The sequence below is a fragment of the Balaenoptera borealis genome (assembly GCF_965194805.1).
Source record: "Balaenoptera borealis genome assembly, chromosome: 5".
Taxonomy (NCBI): domain Eukaryota; kingdom Metazoa; phylum Chordata; class Mammalia; order Artiodactyla; family Balaenopteridae; genus Balaenoptera; species Balaenoptera borealis.
Window position 1 is genome coordinate 96283718 of NC_138862.1, and position 21873 is coordinate 96305590.

The following is a 21873-nucleotide window of genomic DNA, read 5'->3' on the forward strand; positions in this document are numbered from 1 at the left end:
GCAAGTGTGAATATAAAGTCATTTTATAATTGTCTGTGATTTTTTTCATGATATTCATTTCAGGAAAAAAATACATATTGATAAAAATCTGAAAGTGAAAAAATAAAACAGTCATCAAGAGACTAGGCTTTTCTGTTTTTTAATTGACCCCTAACTTTTAATTTTGAAAAAATTTTAAGCCCACAGAAAAGTTGAAAGAATAGAACAATAAACATCTCCATCCTTCACCTACATTTATCTATTACTATAATTTTGCCACATTTGCTTTCTTCTCTATTTACACATACACTTTTTTTTCTGAATCATTTACAAATAAATTGCAGACATCATAACACTTCACCCTTAAATACCTAAGTAACCATTGCCTGAGATTAAGGACACTCCCCCTAATTCTATTTAACCACAATACCATTATTGTGTCTTAGAAAATTAACATTAATTAAATATCACCTAATATACACTTCATCTGCTAATTTCCCTATTTGCTTGAAAAGTGTCTTTCATAGTTTTCTTTTTCTCTCCAGGATCCAATCAAGATTCAGGCACTAAATTTCATTACTATACATTTTTTGTCTCTTTAATGTATGCTAAAACATTCACTCTATCTTATTTGTTGTTGTTTGCTTTTCATGATGTTGAAAGAGTCTAGGAAGATGTCTTATATCATGACCAACATTCTGGATTTGTCTGTTTCCTCATTAGACTCAAATCTATTATGGATTTGTAACACACTTCCCAGATTAAAAAAAGGATTCCCAGATAAAAAGTATTAAATAACTTGGCAAAAATAATACACAGGTGATGTATATTTCTTACTGCATCTCATCAAGAAATATACAAATGTGAGATTGTTGACTCCCACTACGTGTTCAATCACTCTGTTAAAGGCAGTGATGGCTAGTTTTCTTCTTTGTAAAGGTACATTTTTGTAAATACCGTATAAGGGACATTTTGTAACCACAAGAATATTCTCTTTGCAACAACCTTTTATGCAATGGTTTTTATATTTTTTTATATCTTTAACTATTCTAAATACACTCCCTAAACAAAGAGGTTTCATGAGATCAAATCAAGTCCACCGGTGTAATTTTGGGTAAGTCAATCACTATTATATAGATTGTCTATTAGTCATCCCACAGTAATAGTAATCACTGTGGAAATTCCATTAGGTTTCTAAACTCATTTTATTTTTTTGGCTGTGCCGCGTGGCTTGCGGGATCTTAGCTCCCTGACCAGGGATCGAACCCATGCCCCCTGCAGTGGAAGCACAGAGTCCTAACCACTGGACCACCAGGGAATTCCCTCTAAACTCATTTTAAAGCAAATGTAGCACTGGGTCTACTATTTAAAATTAAGATAGAAAGAAACAGGTGAAATACTCTGAATTAGAAATCCTGAGATAGCATAATACAGAACCTGAAATATATATGCTTTTATTTTTAATTATTTATTCTGTTAGGAGCAACCAAAGCAGAAAGTTTGTTAATATCTTAACCTAAAAGAACATCTTATTTCAGAAACTTTCATGAACTACAACTTGATATATCTTAAATTTAAACATGTTAATGTTGCCTAGGAATTAAAAGAGCCAAGAGATCACTTTAATGGTTATCAATTTTCCTCCATGCTCTAGTTTAGTAATATTAATTATTACTAAACTAGAGGAGAGGAGAGGAGTGTGTAAAACTCCCCACCAGCAAATTTTAAAGTGGGAAAGTGGGCATGAAATACAGTGAAAAGGTAGGAAAAGACATTTTATCTGGGAAGTGTGCTACAGACCCATAATAGATTTGCAGATCGGACTCTGCAACCAAGATTCGCTATAATGGCAAGTCTTTGAAAACTCTGGCCTGGACAAAGGAGAGCTGCTTCTCCAACACCTCTGTGAAGGCAGCCCGCACTGGCTGTAATCCATCTGCCACTGGAAACCCAATGAAATACTCCTAGTTGAATCCAAACCTAAATTTTTCACTATTGCTTCAGAGGCCTACCCACTCCTTATGTTTCCCCACCTTCCTCTAAAGCACATAGCCCTCACTCAACTCTATATACAAACACCCAGTTCTTTAATTTTTCCTTTTCACCAAGTTGCATGAAGAGTTACAGAATTAAAAGTTTAGAGCTATTTCACTTAATACAAAGCAAAACATTTACTACTATTCCTTCTAAAGTCATGGATATGTGCAGAAACCACAAATAAAAATGAGTTGCCTAATATCTACAACCTATAAATTATACCATACATCAAATTCAAATTTGGTATATATATGATATATATCAAATATATATACATATACACATATGTATTTATATATATAAATATATACATATAAACTTTTTCAAATTCCATCAGACCAAATAGTTGCCTCTTTCAATTCATCTTATTAATGTTAACCACTAGCTTAGACATTCAAAAGAAAGTTTCATAACAATTTTTAAGGATGCATGCTAAAGTATTCAGAGGTGAAGTGTCATGTCAGCTTACTCTCAAAGGGTACACAAAAAAATAAATAAAAATAAAACAAGTGTTTGTTATGTATATACATGTATGCATGTGTGTGCACAGATACAGAGATAAAGCAAACATAGAAAATGTTAATAATTGGTGAATCTTGGTAAAGATATATGGGTATCTTTGTTTTTATATTTTTTCAACTTCTCCATAGGTTTGAAAAGTTCCAAAATTAAAAAACAGGAAATGGGGACTTCTCTGGTGGCGCAGTGGTTAAGAATCCGTCTGCCAATACAGGGGACATGGGTTCGATCCCTGGTCCAGGAAGATCCCACATACCGCGGAGCAACTAAGCCCGTGCGCCACAACTACTGAACCTGTGCTCTAGAGCCCGTGAGCCACAAATACTGAGCCCACGTGCCACAACTACTGAAGCCCATGCGCCTAGAGCCCATGCTCTGCAACAAGAGAAGCCACCGCAATGAGAAGCCCACGCACCACAACGAAGAGTAGCCCCCGCTCGCTGCAACTAGAGAAAAGCCTGAGCACAGCAACAAAGACCCAACGCAGCCAAAAATAAATAAAATTAATTAAAAAAAACAAACAAACAGGAAAGGACTTAAAATCAACTTAATTTTCCTTTCAAATGCACAATAGACAATTATGTCAGTAAGTTGTAATTAAAAACTGCCTCATTTTGGGACTTCCCTGGTGGCACAGTGGTTAAGACTCTGCATTCCCGATGCAGGGGGCTCGGGTTCAATCCCTGGTCAGGGAACCAGATCCCACATGCATGCCGCAACTAAGAGTCTGCATGCCACAACTAAATAGCCGGTGAGACGCAACTAAGGAGCCTGCCTGCTGCAACTAAGACCCAGCACAACCAAATAAATAAATAAATAAATATATGTTTTTTAAAAATTAAAAACAATTAAAACTGCCTCATCTCGATTTGGGAAAAGTAGAGACTTTAGGCAGTTTACTAATATACGCTAAATTAGACTGAAGAATGGAAAAGAAATCAAATGAATTAAAAGTTCTATTTCTGATTTCTCTTGTGCCACTGTATCATAAATAACTCTATTCAAAGGTATAAAGTATATAAACACTCACTATCTTCTCCTGGACAGGGCATTCCAGGACGTTCTGGTACACAAGGGAATACTGAAAAACAACAAACTAAAATTAATACATCATATTTAAAACATACAAATTACACAGAATTTTAAATTCAAATATCACATAAATTGATCTAAATTTAAACCTGACCCTCTCTTGACACAAGATACTTAACATATGGTCAGTACTATTTTTGGAAGGGACCCATTTTACCAACAAGGCTATAATAAAAGAAATTCTTATGAAAGCGAACATCCATAAACAATGCATTAGAAGCTCAGATTACTCATTCCAATCCTTATTACATCACTAATTGATTTTTTTTTTGGTCATTAGAGAAATCATTAACTATTTCCTTAAATCCTCATTGTAGTGACAAATTTGCTACGATGAAGAATTAAAATTACAAAGTGTATACAAATATAAACATAAGCCACTATAGTTTTTTAAAGATGTATACTAAACTTAGGACTAAATTAACATTAAAAACAGTACCCAAATCCAAAAATGTAAGTTTTGTCTTAGGAACTATAGATTTATAAAAATGCTAATTCAAAACATTTTTATAAAGAGATAGAATATAATGAAATCGTACATTTATGAACATCTAGTCAACTCTTTGTAGTCTGTGATGTACAAAAAAGGACATGGTTTTGAGCCCAGAGTATGGGAAACACAGTTCCTGGAATATTTTTAAAAGTTGAAATATAAGCTAACTTCTGAAAACAGATCTCTGATATAGCATAAAAAGCAATAAAGCTTAAAACAAATAATTTCTTTAAACATTCACTGTAGTTTTATTCTAGACAGAGATGACCAAAGGAAGACTTCTAACATTCTTCCAGGATCTCAACAAATTAGAGTATGAATCCCATGGGAGTCACTATGTCAAATTCTGCAGGGAGACAAAAATCAAACTATTTAAAAAAAAAAAAATCACACTGTAAAGGAAAGTACAAAGGAATAATAACAAGGTATTGAAATAAGTCATTATATTGAGGGGAGATTTATATTTGTTTCAAGTTGTAAAGAGTTCCCTAGGTCTAGTCTCCTAAGGCTCCCAAAAATGTTATGTGAAATACTGCCAATGTATTGCAGTTATATTAAGCATATTAAGTGGATTCTACGTGACCTAAAAAATTTGAGGGGTAGCATGGCAGAATGAGGAGAACACAGATTTGGAAAGAGAATACCTAGATTTACAACCCAGGTTTACAATGTACCAGTTACATGATGGCTGAGTTTAGGTCTCTCCTTCTATACAACTACCCACCTCTCAGGCTTGCTGACCTTTAACACACTAATGTCTATGATTACTACATAAATAGTTTCACAGTTAACCCTTAAACAAAAGAAAGGACATTTAAGATATCTTACCTTTGGAAATCATCATTTGCGTACATTACAAAACCGCAAGGGGATGATTTAGGTTCTACTGGGCCCTCAATTCTTAAATTCTATGCTAAAACTTTGCTGTAAAACACTGAGATGATCACAGTTTAATACCCAAGAAGGCATACACAAATAAGAAATTTCCTAAGATTATAAGAAGCTGATCGATTTTGTCTTCTCTAGCATTTGAGATACTACTGAACAAGGACAATTACATAGAAATGAGGGATACAGGTTAAGAAAATGACATCAGGACCATGTTTTTAAATGGTTAAGGATACAGGGTTATGTTTTTAAAGAAGTATAGTTCTAGAAGAGTAGGAAATGACTACTCCTTTACCATGAATCAAGAGTTCAGAATCCTTGTTTAGCTCATAAAGCCTAAAGGCTTCTTCTAACTCCAACTGAGACGATACTGTACATGGGTCTCCTAAAAAATATAAAAAGGAAACGTAAAGCTCACTTTTAAAATCCTCTACATGTGACCAGTAAACAATTTCTACTACATAAAATCTTGAGGAAAAACAATTTCATACTTACAGAGAAATATTTGACAAGGACTAAACTTGAGATATTTATTTAGACAATTCTATTCTCTGAAGTAGGTAACATAACTTCCACTCCTATTTCTACAAAATATTACATTTTGGTTTGGTTGGTTCACAGATACCAAACTTTAAATGTATAAAACCATTTAATTCTTGATGAAGTTTACATTCAAAATATAGCAAACAGAATCTACCCTGACCACATTTTAGATTGTCAATGCAAAAAAAAGTTATAACAAAGTTATCCACTGACTATTTATAGAAACTCTGTGTCTGGGTTTCTTTTTCTTTCTTTTTTTTGATTGTCACTGCAACATGATTAACGGCCAGGGATAAGTTTTCTGTTACCTGTTTCTTCAAAAGAGGAAGTGAAAGTGGTTTAATCGCCACAATATGATCAGAGGAGGTCTCTATTTAATCATTTTGTCAAATTTTTCCTTCACCAGAGAGCCTGCTCAAGAGGCTCACAGAAAACAAGCATAGCTACTAAAGTACTCTGGACTAAAGAGCAGTCCTACTTGATTGCTTTTAAATGTAAATGCCTAGTTTAGTAAACTTACACACAGAGGGCTTCCCTGGTGGCGCAGCGGTTAAGAATCCGCCTGCCAATGCAGGGGACACGGGTTCGAGCCCTGGTCCGGGAAGATCCCACATGCCTCGGAGCAACTAAGCCCGTGCGCCACAACTACTGAGACTGCGCTCTAGAGCCCGCGAGCCACAACTACTGAGCCCGCATGCCACAACTACTGAAGCCCGCGCACCTAGAGCCTGTGCTCTGCATGCAACAAGAGAAGCCACTGCAATGAGAAGCCCGCGCAACGCAACAAAGAGTAGCCCCCGCTCGCCACAACTAGAGAAAGCTCCACACACAGCAACGAAGACCCAATGCAGCCAAAATAAATTAAAAAAAAAAACAAAAAACTTACACACAGAGAGGACAAGGAAGAAACATCTCCCTTAGTCAACCAGCCAGTGAACTGAGTCATCAGTGAACTGAGTCATCCCTGGAAATCAATGAGATGGCACGTCCCCCTGTACAATGGCATTCCTCAATGAAAAAGTCATTTTGAACATAGTTGGGCCTGAGCTGCGTCCTCAACGCTGACATTCTTTTGCTCATTCTTGTGGTTACTGGTTACACCAAGAGATGCCATCAACCCTATCCAAACTTCAATCACTCTCAGCAGGGAACTCGGTCTACTACTTCAGAGAGAAAAGTGAAGTCATTTCCTTTCCTGTTGACTCAAAGAAATGAGTGCCTCTGTTCTTTTCTCCAACTTGGACACTGAGTCTCTCCTTCCCTTTATCTTCTCTGGGCGTTATTCCACTAGTCCTCCCCAGTTCCATCTTCATTTTTTCTTTCCTTCCACTAGCTCTTCTCAGGCAAAGGCATGTTTGAGTCTCCCTCTCACTAACCTCTCTCCTGCCCAGGGTGCCATTCATTCTGTAGCCACAAGTCTCAAGAGTAAACTACAGACTGAAACGAGGGGGTGAGTGAGAAGAAACGGAAGAAAAAGGGACAGGGCCTTTGAAATTTGATTTCATACTTTTCTTTTGTATTTTTTACATCATAGATTTATAATCTTTTAGATTTATTAGAAATAGCTTTTCTTCCTATCAAGAGTGAACCCACCCTGCTTTCTCCACGTTCCTATCTTCCAAGCATTTCTCAAAATTTTGCTATCAGGTTTTAGTCCAAACACTATTAAAACTGCTGTATCTAACGTCATGGAAGCAGCTGCTGAAATCAATGGCATGTTTTGTCTTTACTCTGGTTGACCTCGCTATACCATCGAACAAAGTTATCCACTGACTATTTACAGAAACTTTGTGTCTGGGTTTCTAAACACCATTCCCCTGGTCTACCAACTCTTTTTTTTAAAGATCTACCAACTCTTTTTTTTTTTTTTAATTTTATTTATTTTTGGCTGCGTTGGGTCTTCAGTTGCTGAGCGGGCTTTCTCTAGTTGCGGTGAGCAGGGGCTACTCTTTGTTGTGGTGTGTGGACTTCTCCTTGCGGTGGCTTCTCTCACTGTGGAGCATGGGCTCTAGGCACACGGGCTTCAGTAGTCATGGAGCGCAGGCTCAGTAGTTATGGCACACGGGCTCTAGAGTGCAGGCTCAGTAGTTGTGGAGCACAGGCTTAGTTGCCCTGCAGCATGTGGGATCTTCCTGGACCAGGGATCGAACTTGTGTCCCCTGCACTGGCAGGCGGAAGCTTATCCACTGTGCCACCAGGGAAGTCCCCAACTCTTCTTTTAACTTTTTATTTTGGAAATTTTCAAACATATTACAAAATCCTGTTTCACCTGTGGACTCACTCACTTATCCTCCTCCACCATGTCATTCTGAGCAAATCCCTATAACGCTAGATAAAAACTCCTTAATATAATCATAATACCATTATAAACCTATATAAACTAACAAAAATTCACTATAAAATATCCAAACATAACCATATACAAAAGAATAAAGTTGAACCTTTATCTTATATAATAAATAAAAATTAAATCAAAATGGATCAAAGACCTAAATGCAAGAGCTAAAACTACAAAACTATTGGGGGAAAACACAGGGAGAAAGCTTCATGACACTGGGTTTGGCAACAATTTCTTGGATGTGACACCGAAAGCACAAGTAAGAAAAAAAATAATACATTGGTCAACATCAAAACTAAAAACTTTTGTGTGTAAAAGGACACTATCAGCACAGTGAAAAGACAACCTATTGGAGGAAATATTTGCAAATTATACATCTGATAAGGGATTAATACTCAAAATATATAAAGAACTCCTACAACTCTACAATGACAAAAATAAATACATGAGCAAAGGATATTTCTCCAAAGAAGATATACAAATAGCCAATAAGCACATGAAAAGAGGTTCAACACCACTAATCATTAGGAAAATGCAAATCAATGAGATACCACTTCAAACCAATAAGGTTTTGTAAAACACACACAAACAGTCCAGACAATAACAAGTGTTGGAAAGGGTGTGGAGAAACTGGAACCCTTGTGCATTGATGGTGGGAATGTACAATGATGTAGCAACCTCAAAAAATAAAACATATAATTACCATATAATCCAGCAATTCTACTTCTGGGTATACTTCCAAAGAACTAAAAGCAGAGACTCCAACAGATATTTGTACACCCATGTTCAAAGCAGCACTATTCACAACAGCCAAAAGGTAGAAGCAACCCAAGTGTCCAACAACAGATGAATGGATAAACAAAATGTGGTATATACAGTTGGCCTTCCATATCTATAGGTTCTGAATCTGTGGAGTCAATCAACCTTGGATCAAAAATATTTGAAAAAAAAATTCCAGAAAGTTCAAAAAAAACTAAAACTAGAATTTGCCATGCACTGGCAACTATTTGCATAGCATTTACAATGCATTAGGTATTATAGGTAATCTATAGATGATTTAAAGGATATGGAAGAATGTGCGTAGGTTACGTGCAAATACTACACCATTTTATTTAAGGGATTTGAGCATAACCAGATTTTGGTATCCCTGGGAGGCTCTAGAACCAATCTCCTGTGGACACCAAGGGATGACTGTACATACAAAAGAAGTATTATTTAGTCTTAAAAAGGAAGTTGTATATAAACAGCTCATACAACTCAATATCAAAAAAACAAATAACCCAATCAAAAAATGGGCAGAAGGGACTTCCTTGGTGGCGCAGTGTTAAGAATCCATCTGCCAATGCAGGGGACACGGGTGCAAGCCCTGGTCTGGGAAGATCTCACATGCTGCAGAGCAACTAAGCCCGTGCGCCACAACTACTGAGTCTGCACTCTAGACCCCATGGGCCACAACTACTGAGCCTGCGTGCCACACCTACTGAAGCCCACACGCCTAGAGCCCACGCTCAGCAATAAGAGAAGCCACCCCAATGAGACGCCTGCGCACCACAAAGAGTAGGCTCCACTTGCTGCAACTAGAGAAAGCCCGCACGCAGCAACGAAGACCCAACACAGCCAAAAATAAATAAATAAATAAATAAATAAATAAATAAATAAATTTATGTATTAAAAAAAAGTGGGCAGAAGACCTAAACAGATGTTTCTCCAAAGAAGACATACTGCTGGCCAACAGGCGCATGAAAAGATGCTCAGCATTGCTAATTATCAGAGAAGTGCAAATCAAAACTACAATGAGGTATCACCTCACACCAGTCAAAATGGCCATCATGAAAAAGTCTACAAACAATAAATGCTGGAGAGGGTGTGGAGAAAGGGGAACCCTCCTACACTGTTGGTAGGAATGTAAATTGGTGCAGCCACTATGGAAAACAGTATGGAGGTTCCTCAAAAAACTAAAAATAGCGTCATCATATGATCTAGCAATCCCACTCTTGGGCATATATCTAGAAAAGATGAAAACTCTAATTCAAAAAGATGTATGCACCCCAGTGCTCACTGCAGCACTATTTACAACACCCAAGATATGGAAGCAACCTATGTGTCCATCGACAGAAGAATGGATAAAGAAGATGTGGTATATGTATATACAAAGGAATATTACTCAGCCATAAAAAAGAATGAAATAATGTCATTTGCAGCAACATAGATGGACCTAGAGGTTATCACACTAAGTGAAGTCAGACAGAGAAAGACAAATATCATATGATATCACTTATTTATGGAATCTAAAAAAATGATACAAATGAACTTATTTACAAAACAGAGATAGACTCACAGACATAGAAAACAATCTTACGGGGCTTTCCTGGTGGCGCAGTGGTTAAGAATCCACCTGCCAATGCAGAGGACATGGGTTCGACCCCTGGTCCGGAGGATGCCACATGCCGCAAAGCAACCAAGCCCATGCGCCACAACTACTGAAGCCTGCACGCCTGGAGCCCACGTTCTGCAACAAGAGAAGCCACCAAAATGAGAAGCCCCCGCATGGCAACGATGAGCAGCCCCTGCTCGCCGCAACTAAGGAAAGCGTGCGTGGCAATGAAGACTCAACGCAGCCAAAAAAAAAAAAAAAAAAAAGAAAACAATCTTATGGTTACCAAAGGGGAAGGGATGGGTGAGGGATACATTAGGAGTTTGAGATTAACAGATACACACTAGTATATATAAAATAGAAAAAAAAAAGAGGAAGCAAATTTTGACACATGATACAACATGAAGGAACCTAGAAGACATTATGGTAAGTGAAACAAGCCAGTTACTAAAGGACAAATATTGTATGACTCTACTTCAATAAGGTACCTAGAGTAGTAAAATTCACAGAAACAAGGTAGAATGGTGGTTGCCATTTGCTGGGGGAGAGAGGAGAATGAGGATTTATTGGGTAAAGAGTAACTTTATAGGGTAAAATTAATGGGTAAAGAGTTTCAGTTTCGGAAGATGAGAAAGTTCTGGAGATGGATGATGGTGATGGTTGGACTGGCTCTATCACTATATTAACTACTAAAAAGCCACAAAGTGGTGCTGTGCCAGTTCTAGGTTTCCACCGTATAAACATCTGGCATCTTTTGCTTTTTGTGCTTTTGGGAGCCCTAAGTCACCATGTAAGAAGTTCAGCTGCCTCTGAGAGCAAAAGCCCCGAGACTACACAGAGAGAGAAAGAGAACCTACTATGCTAGCATCCCAGGTGAGCCTCCACGTGACTTCAGACCCAGCTGCCATCCAATGGCTACTGCATGAGAGACCTCAAGTGAGACCAGCAGAGCCAATCAACTCACAGAAGTGTAAAAAGACTATAAAATAAAAGGGTGGGGTTTTTTTAAAGCCACTAGGCTTTGAGGTGATTTGTTATGTTACAAACACCTTCCTGCCACCTTTCAAGTTGAATCTTGAAATCCTGTGTATCTTACAAGACCCAGGACAAATGCCACCTCTTCTGAAAAGCTTTACTTGAGGGGGTAATGTTTCACATTTTTTAAAAAATGCTAGATATAATCTACTAATTTTTAATAACAGCTTTATTGAGATACAATTCACACAGCATTCAATTTACCCATTTGAAGTGTACAGTTCAGTGGTTGTTAGTATATTCACAGAGCTGTGCAACTACCACCATAATCAATTTTAGAACATTTTCATAACCCCTCCTCAAAAAAACCCCTTCCAATTAGCAGTCACTCCCCATTTCCCCCCAACCTCTCCTTCCACTGTCAGACCTAGGCAACCACTGATTATTTTCAGTTTCTACAGATTTGCCTTTTCTGGACATTTCATATAAATGGAATCACACAATATGTGGTCTTTTATGTCTAGATTTTTTTTTGCTTAGAATGTTTTCAAGGTTCATCTAAGTTGTAGCATGTATCAGTACTTCAGTCCTTATTTATTAGTGAATAATATAGTAAATATTCTTGAACTGAAATATTTGTGCTTGAATAATTTCTCATGATAATTTCATAGAAATAGAAATGACTGGCTCAAAGTGTGCCCATTTAAAAGTTTTACAATTATTTCAAAATTTGGATAGTAACTCCAAAAAGGTTATGACATACACACTCAACCAACAGTGTTTTTTTCCTAACCCCTACAGGTACTGATTAAATTTTAACTATTTTCTAATCTGATAGGTGAAAACCGATGTCTTATTTTAAAATCTTTGTTTCTTTAATTATTAGTGATCCTTGAGCATTTTTGTCATTTATGAATTAGCTATTTCCACCTTTTTAAGTAGATTCTTCATCTATTTCTTTTTGACTTAATTATCTTATATTAGAGATAAGCAATCCTTTGTAAATGTTGCGAATATTTTCTCTCAGTTATTACTTCTATATCTGTGATTATGATGTTTTTCAATATAAAGAATTAGGAAAAGTCTTCCGTCTTTACATTTCCTTTTTCAGAATTTTCCCATTTATTCTTTTTTTAAAATTAATTAATTAATTTATTTTTGGCTGCATTGGGTCTTCGTTGCTGTGCAGGCTTTCTCTAGGTGCGGCGAGCGGGGGCTACTCTTCGTTGTGGTGTGCGGGCTTCTCATTGCTGTGGCTTCTCTTGTTGCGGATCATGGGTTCTAGGCGTGCGGGCTTCAGTAGTTGTGGCATGCAGGCTCAGTAGTTGTGGGTCGCACGCTGTACAGCGCAGGCTCAGTAATTGTGGCAGATGGCTTAGTTGCTCCGCGACATGTGGGATCTTCCAGGACCAGGGATTGAACCCGTGTCCCCTGCATTGACAGGCGGACTCTTTAACCACTGCACCACCAGGGAAGTCCCCCCATTTATTCTTGAGCATTTATTTTTCCAGATGAAATTGCCAGTTTTTAAAAAACCCTATTAGAATTTTTGGGGGGAACTGTGCTCTTTACAGATTGATCTATAGGGAGTTTACTTTTTATATGTTCCTTCTCCCTAACCCATTATTCAGGTTTTATTTATGGCACCCAATTGTTTTTGGGTTTTTTTAACATCTTTACTGGATTATAATTGCTTTACAACATTGTGTTAGTTTCTGCTGTACAACAAAGTGAATCAGCTATATGTATACTTATGTGGGTTATTTTTTAAGTTTTCTTTACATGGTTTCTATGCATTTCTTTAAAGTTTATTCCTAGATTTGAAAAAAAAATTTATGTTATTACATGGATGAAATCTTTTCTTCCAATATACTTTCTGACTGAGTATTACCTTTATAAAGGAAAGCTATTCGTTCTCTCATACACTAACTTTATATTTGTCTTAGTGTTGTTGATATCTTAAGAGACTAGTTGAAAAATAGGTCAATATGATTCAACCAGATTGCATAGATATAGCATTTTTATTTATTTATTTATTTAATATTTATTTGGTTGCACCGGGTCTTAGTTGCGGCAGGCAGGCTCCTTAGTTGCGGCTCCAGGGCTCCTTAGTTGTGGCATATGGGTTCCTTAGTTGCAGCACACGAACTCTTAGTTGCGGCATGTGAACTCTTAGTTGAGGCATGCATGTGGGATCTAGTTCCCTGACCTGGGATTGAACCCAGGCCCCCTGCATTGGGAACGCAGAGTCTTATCCACTGCGCCACCGGGGAAGTCCCAGATATACCATTTTTTAGATCAACACTCAGTACACTGATAATAACAGGTGTTGGTGAGGATGCAGAGAAACTGGAATCCTCAAACACTGTTAGTGGGAATGTAAAATGGTGTTGCTGCTTTGAAAAACAGTCTGGTAGCTCCTCAAAAAGTTGAACATTTGTTACCATATGACCCAGCAATTCCAGTCCTAGATATATATCCAAGAGATATGAAAACATATGTCCACACAAAAAGTTGTAACCAAATGTTCATAGAAACGTTACTCATAATAGCCACAAAGTGGAAAACAACCCAAATGTCTATCAATTGATGAATGGATAAATAAAATGTGGTATCCATACAATGGACTATTAACCATTAAAAAAGGATTAAGTATTAATACTTTATATATCATGTCTAGATTAGGCAAATCTATAGAAACAAGAACTAGATAAGTGGTTACCTAGGTCTGGGGACAGTGGGGGAAGGAGCTTGGGGGAAATAGAGAGTAACTGCTAATGAGCATGGGGTTTCTTTTTTGAGCGATGAAAATGTTGTAAATTGATTCTGGTGATGGCTGTACACTCTCTGCACAAATATACTAAAAACCACTGAATTGTACACTTTAAATGATAAATTATATCTCAATAAAGCTATTTAAGAATATTTAGTGCAGCATTTTTATAAAAGTGAGTTCGATAACAAAGTAATATTCCAGCCCAAAAGCAAAGCCTGTTTTAACTTGCCTCAAAGAAATAAAGCAATTCTTTTATACAGACTCACTTTCTCAGTTATGCAAATTTCTCCCAATTTGCCACACACATGAAAGTGTAAGTCACATAATTACACTCTATTTTTTGACATAGGTTTTAAAGAATAACTTTCGCTTCTATAGAAGTATATTTAAGTGCAGGCCAAAGTTTAAAAATAGAAAAGCAACATAAAAAAGAATAATGAAAATTTCACATTTCAATAAGTGTGCAAATTACTCTTCCACTTAGAAAAATAAGCCAGCTTAAAAAAAAAAGAAAAACAAGCCAGTTGACTAAATTAATTCCAAAGAATGAAACAGTCAAAGAATTCTAGGAACAGAATGAATCTGAAATATAATGAATGTTTCATTTCTAATTTTCCAGATGAGGGACCTGAGTCCATGCTGGCAAATACATTTAAGCTCACCTCAGATTGTTTTCTAAACAATGAGAAATATTATATCTTTCTCTCTCTCTCTCTGTCTCTTTCTCTCTCTCTCTCTCTCTCTATATATATATATATATCTCACACATGAATGATATCAATGAATGCCTTATAAGCATCTTGATTTTTAAAAAATTTAAACACTAAATCCAATTTTCTCTAGACTCACTAGCTGCTTTCAATGTCCTAATGGCCTATTTCTACAAAAATTTCCAAAAAAACTTATAAGATAGAACCAAATTCAACACCCAGCAAATTATGACTTCCACAGTTCAAGTGGCTTCTGCAGTTAGGATGATTTTACTGCAGTAGTATGAATTAAAAAAACCCAAACCTTAACGACCTCACTTTCTGAGCAACCTCAGGTAAACCACTTCTTTAAGATGGCCCCTGATTTCCTTACTTGCAGAAAAAAGAAGAGATGAGACAAAAATTGAGTAAATGCTATCTGTAATGGACTGGGAGTATCTTAACAAAAAGGAACTTCAGGGACTTCCCTGTGGTCCAGTGGTAAGACTCAGTACTCCCAATGCAGGGGGTCCTGGTTCAATTCCTGGTCAGGGAACTAGATCCCGCATGCATGCCGCAACTAAGAAGCCCACATGCCACAACTAAGAGTCCACATGCTGCAACTAAGAAGTCCGCATGCCACAACTAAGAAGTCCGCATGGGACTTCCCTGGTGGTCCACTGGTAAAGAATCTGCCTTACAATGCAGAGGACACGGGTTCGATCCCTGGTCAGGGAACTAAGATCCCACATGCCGCGGGGCAACTAAGCCTGCATGCCACAACTACTGAGCTCGCACGCCTCAACTAGAGCCCATGTGCCACAAACTACAGAGCCCATGCATCCTGGAGCTCATGCGCCACAACTAGAGAGAGAAAACCTGCATGCCACAACTAGAGAGAAGCCCACGCACCACAATGAAGAGCCTGTGCACCGCAACGGAAGATCCCGCATGCCGCAACTAAGACCTGACGCAGCCAAAAATAAATAATAAATAAATCTTTAAGAAAAAAAAAAGAAGTCTGCATGCCACAACTAAAGATCCCTCATGCCACAACTAAGACCCGGCACAGCCTAAATAAATAAATAAATAAAACAGAAAAACAAAAAAGGAACTTCAGAAATAAACACAAAACAACACAAACATTCAAAATACATATAAAATGAACAACTAAATTAAGAAAAGATCATTGAAAAGATTACGAGTCTCTATGAAAAATAAACACAATTCTGCATCAGGATGATAGGATTATCGATGCAGTTTTTGAAGTTTTCTTTATAACTTTAAAACTTAACTTAATATTAAATTCTTAACTGGCATATACAAGATATCAAAGGTCTAGAAAAGCCTTTAAGGAGTTGTGTGTTGGAGAAAAATGTTGTATTCTCAACTCATATCAACCTAATTAGATGGTTACATGCTCCTGGAGCAAAGGAAAAATCAGCCAGACATTACAAGCTGTATATCATCTAGATAAATGTCATATAAAATAAATTACGCTCTTAGGAAATGCCTGAGTCAGGACTTTAAAAAGGAGAATCAAAAATCTCCCAAAGAGGTGTCCTGCAGTACTTTACATACAGGTTCTTTCCCAGGCTCCAGATCCCATCACAATTTTCTCCTACGTTAAAACAAGGGCTATATTACCTACATTGCAAAGATAATGGCAAAACTAAAGATCATATATTTAAAGTGACTCATAGTATGCTTGGTTCATTATAGGTGTGGCTTTTAATATTGCACTTTGATTAAAAGCCATGAGTGGAATTAACCAGTGTTAAAGGTATCGTAATAACCATATTTTAAAAAATGAATTTTTCTCTTTTGCTAGATATTGTCTTTTTGCCAGGCCAGCATCTGCTTGCTGTTGGTTGAAACCTAAGCTAGGTCAAGTATCTGCTTTCAGTATGTACCTAGAGATTGATGCTTTTGAAAAACCACAAGGAAGTGTGGAAGTAAAGTTAATCACTGACATTGCGTATACTCAAATCTGTTTTGTTTTTATTGGACTGAATGTCTTTGGTTCAGGGATTACCTTTTCAGGCCAACTGCTTAATGCCTGATAAAGCAGGACACATAACTCAGAAGCAGAACATTCCATGTAGAGTCATCATGAAACAAAAATGAGACAGAAAGCTATGTTTCAAAGCCCACTCAATTACTAAAGTCCAAATTCATATCCTAAAAAAGGCATACACCCAGAATGAGATCTGCTCAGTTCAACGAATTTAAAGGTAATGAAATCTGTATATTAACCAGCAGGCCTGCTCTTTTTTCAATGCTTTTACATTTTCTTTTCACCTATAAAAACAAAGAAATTAGAGCGGTGGACCTCAAAGCATTTGGTAAATATGCAAGATCCAATTATTTATGAGATAACTTCACAAGGTGCTGAACATGACACACATATATAACACTAGTTATATTAGGTAATTTAGCATATGGCTGAATTCAGTGCCCCACATTTGAAAGAATCAACACAGCCTGAAACCAAAGTTGGCAACGTTTAATATTTGCCTGAGACAGCACCTTCCTGATAGATGATAGATAGATGATAGATCTTCCTGATCTTTGAGCCTGCCACAGATTTATAGATTCACTCTCTGCTCCCACCAAGACCTTCCTACTGCCATCCTGCCTCTGAATACTGGGTTCAAGACACTGTATGCCACTTCTGAAAGTCACAGCACTCCCTAAAGGGTTGCATTGCTTAAAATGTAGATTTGCAAAAATTTTCCAAGAATAATATGGTATTTAGGTGGTCATCCTTTCAATATTAGGCCCCATAACAGATAGTAATAGACTTCCGGCTTCTTGCTTCCTTTTTCTGGGCGGTGGAAATCAGTGGTTACAGAAGCATGTGCTATCCTATCAAGCTGCCCATCCTCAACTTCCACTTCTGGAGAAGATAAACTAACAGGAACTGGATTTAACCCTCCTCCTAAAACAACAGAAAAGCTAGACAAAATAAATGAAAAAAAAAATGGTTCAAGATATTGGAAATCAAGCAATGAAGGATCAACTGTTTCCAAGTAACTTAAATGGTTATTTAAGTTACTATTTTTGAGCATCCCAGAACAAAGCTCAAAAATATCTATACAAATACAAATATATTCAACATCCAATAAGGCAAAAGTCAAAATGTCCAGAATCCAATAAACTATAAGCAGGCATGTGAAGAAGCAGGAAAATATGACCCATAACAGGAGAAAGATCAATCAATGGAAACTGACCCCAAACTGACACCAATATAAGAACTTGTAAACATGGACATTAAAAGAGTTATAATTATGTCCAATATGTTCAGAAGCTATGGGTATTGAGCATGTTAAGTAAACATGGAAGATATTTTTAAAGACCCAGATTTAATGTCTAGAAATAATGCTACAATTTCTGAAGTGAAAAATGCTCTAGAGGGAATTCATGGCGCATTAGACATTGCAGGAGAAAAGATTAGTGAACTTGAAAACATAGCTATAAAACTATACAAAATGAAATGCAGAGGAAAAGACTGAAAAAGGAAAAAAATAAAAGAACAGAGAGTTAGTGAGCTTTATGACAAGTTTGAGAAGCCTAATATACATGTAACTGGAGTCCCTGAAAGAGGAATCTGGTGACAGAAAACAGTATATGAAGAGATAATGGCCAAAATTTTTCCAAATTTGATGAAAACTATAAACCCATGGATCCAAGTAGATCAATAAATCTCAAGACAAGAAACATGAAGAAAACTGAACTAAGGTCCATGATTATCAAATTGCTTTATCCAGTGACAAAGAGAAAAATCTTAAAAGCAGCCAAAGAGACACATTACATAAAGGAAACAAAGGTAAAGATGACAGCAGATTCTGCATCAGAAACAATGCAGTACAAAACAGTGTACTGAATGAAAAAAAATTATCAACCTATAATTATTTACCCAGCAAAATTATCTTTCAAAAACAAAGATGACCTCAGGAATTCCCTGGCAGTCCAGTGGTTAGGACTCCACGCTCTCATTGCCCTGGGCCTGGGTTCAATCCCTGGTTGGGGAACTAAGATCCCACAAGCTGTGTGGTGTGGCCAAAGAAAACCAAAACCAAAACCAAAAAACAAACCCCCCCCCAAAAAACAAAAAGTAAAAAAACAAAGGTGACCTAGAGGCAAATTCATAGACAAATTCATAGAGACAGAAAGGCAAATTCATAGAGAGAGAAAGTGTAAGTGAGGTTACCAGGAGCTGGAGGAGTGGGAATGGAGCTGGAGGAGCTGGAGGAGGGGAGTTATTGTTTGATGGGTATAGAGTTTTTGTTTGAGATGATAAAAAGTTCTGGAAATGGGTAGTGAGGATGGTTGCATGACATTCTGAATGTGCTTAAATGTCACTGAATTGTACACTTTAAAAAGGTTAAAATGGGGACTTCCCTGGGGGCGCAGTGGATAAGATTCCGCGCTCCCAATGCAGGGGGCCTGGGTTCGATCCCTTGTTGGGGAACTAGATCCTGCATGCATGCCACAACTAAGAGTTCGCATACTGCAACTAAGAAGCCCACGTGCCACAACTAAGGAGCCCGCAAGCCCTAACTAAGGAGCCCATGAGTCGCAACTGTGGAGCCTGCCTGCCGCAACTAAGACCGCACACAGCAAATAAATAAATAAATATTTTTTTTAAAAAAAGGTTAAAATGGTAAAATTTTGTGTTATGTATAGTTTACGACAATTTTTTTAAAAAGAATTTTTAAAAAGGAATATACTAGTTCTCCATCTACATGAATAAACCTCAAGACATAAGGCCCAGTTAAAAAAAAAAAAAAAAAAAGGGAAGTTTCAAAATATGTGCTGAATAATGCCACTGATATAAATTTAAAAGCACATAAAGGGAATTCCCTAGCGGTCCAGTGGTTAGGACTCAGCGCTTTCACTGCAGTGGGCCCGGGGTTCAATCCCTGGTCAGGGAACTAAAATCCCTCAACCCGCAGAGCATGGCCAAAAAACTAAAATAAAATAAATAAAGGTACATAAAAACACTATACTTTGTCACGTATACATATAAAAAGTGACAGATTAATGGTTGCTTGGGGGTGGAGGGATAGGAGTGCGAAGACAGTTTAGACTATAAACTTATTCTATGGTAGTAGTTGGCTCTTACAGAGGGAAAGAAGACAATGCAGCTGGAGATGGGGTTGCCAGCAAGAAGAACAGAACTTCGCAGAGACCAGAGCATGCTTGAGAGCATGTCTGAGAGCCCTGGTGCCCTGCTGGACTCCTATGGTCTCTCTTGCTTCACCTCTCAACACATCCCCACCCCACCACTGTAAGCGGTTTCTCTCAGGTGGGCCCCAGTCTGATCCTTTTGCCTTTCAGGCATCACCACAGCCTGGTATAGAAATGATAGCAGCCAGAATTTACTAGGCAGAATGTCTGGGGCATGGAGCTGGGGCAGAGGCCAGAGCTAAGAGAAGTGCTTGGGGACTTCTTAAAGTTAGCTATCTTCTCGTGGGGTCCTCTACCCGCTGGGAGTACAGAAAGACTTTCCAGGGACTACCAGGCATAGACAGTTTTTTAAAGGTATCCATCTCCTCAACTTCCATATAAACTCCTTTCTAAAAACCATCTGCCTGAGAACATGCCTGGACTGCAGTACCCCATATCTCATCTCCTCAAATTTTTCTTTTCCTGTTTCACTAAAAAAAAAAAAGCATATATACCTACCATATGATCTAGCCATTCCACCTCTAAGTATTTACCCAAGAGAAAAGGAAATATATATTCATACAAAGACTTGTATGTGATGGCCATAGCACCTTTATTTATAATAGCCCAAAACTAGAAACAAACTCAATGTCCATCAACAGATGAACAGATAAACAAATTGTGGTACATCCACATGATGGAATACCACTCAGCAAAAAAAAAAAAAAAAAAAAAAGAACTACTGATACACACAAAACATGTATCAATAATTATGCTGAGTGAAAGAAGCCAGACCAAAAATGCAAACTAATCTATAGGGACAGAAAGCAGATCAGTAGTTGCCCAGAATGGAGGAGCAGGAGTGAGGAATTGCAAAGCAGAAGTAAACATTCAGGGGTCATAGGTATGTTCTCTACCTTGCTTGTGGTGATGGCTTCCTGGGTGTCAAACTTCATCAAATAGTGTACGTACAATATGTACAGTTTATTGTACGTTAATTATACCTCAATAAAGCTATTTCCAGAGGAGAAGTAAAGATACGGAAAAGCGAAAAGAATTCATTACCAGCAAACCTACACTGCAGAAATGGTAAAGGAAGTTCTCCAAGCAGAAGGAAAATACCAGTTACAAAACAAGATCTGCTCAGAGGTGCTCGGATTTTCTTTCTTATTGATGTTGATTTTCCTTTTTGAATTTTCAGGTTTGGAGCCACGACACTGCTATCTAAATAACTGAAGTTACACTGAATATACATTCAGTCAAAAAGTTCTCCCTCACTGCTTCTGTCTGACATGATTACCGCTATCAGTGCGTAGTGCTGGCGATTAAAAAAAAGTATGAAGGATGATTTACTATTTTAGTTCTTAACATCCCAGCTAAAATTACACCAGACTGAAGATGTTTGGAAAACATCACATCAGAGAAGTATGTTTCTTGCCATCCTAAGTATGGTTTTTTTGCATCTTGGCACTCTATTTTTCCCCCCACGATCAAATCAGATTTTATAATGCAAGTCAGGAAGAAGCTTAACCTCCCAGAATCCAGAAACACTCCATGCTCTTTATGGCAAAGAAAGTTTATACTCATTTGAAATTTCCATGAAACTCACCTACTAGAGTCAACAGGACATGAATTAAAGAACTATATCCAAATAATACCCTCTCCCACTCTGCAAGTCACCTATATTTTCAACTGTTTCCCTCACATAGTCCTTTACAGGGTGTAAAAAAAAAAAAAAAAGGAATTCACAAATGCTATTGGTAAAAGTATAACAAGGGGTACAATATTTTTGGAGGTCAATTAGGTACCACCTGTCATCAAGGACACATTCCATTTCAGGGAATTTACAAATAATATAGTACAAGTGTCCCCAAGATACATGCACAAAGATATTCCCTGCACCAGTATTTTTGACAAACTGCAAACTATCCAAATATCCGTCAAAAGGGGATTAGTTAAATAAGTTATGGTACAACATTGTTATATAATACTACATAG

At 37.4% G+C, this 21873-nt stretch overlaps 1 protein-coding gene across 6 annotated transcripts in view; it reads right to left on the reverse strand.

The window, feature by feature from the left end:
- The window catches only part of PRKCI (protein kinase C iota), an 80575-nt gene that overhangs the window by 35904 nt on the left and 22798 nt on the right, over nucleotides 1-21873 (reverse strand). For 5 of the 6 annotated variants that reach the window (XM_082394059.1, XM_082394060.1, XM_082394056.1 and 2 more), the window contains exons 3-4: nucleotides 5304-5393; nucleotides 3566-3616 (exon numbers count right to left, since the gene is read on the reverse strand). In XM_082394059.1, the coding sequence (XP_082250185.1) occupies nucleotides 3566-3616; nucleotides 5304-5393 (141 nt within the window). Of the gene's footprint in view, nucleotides 1-3565; nucleotides 3617-5303; nucleotides 5394-10248; nucleotides 10672-21873 lie in introns of those variants that run through there. The other variant, XM_082394058.1, reaches the window with a different exon arrangement.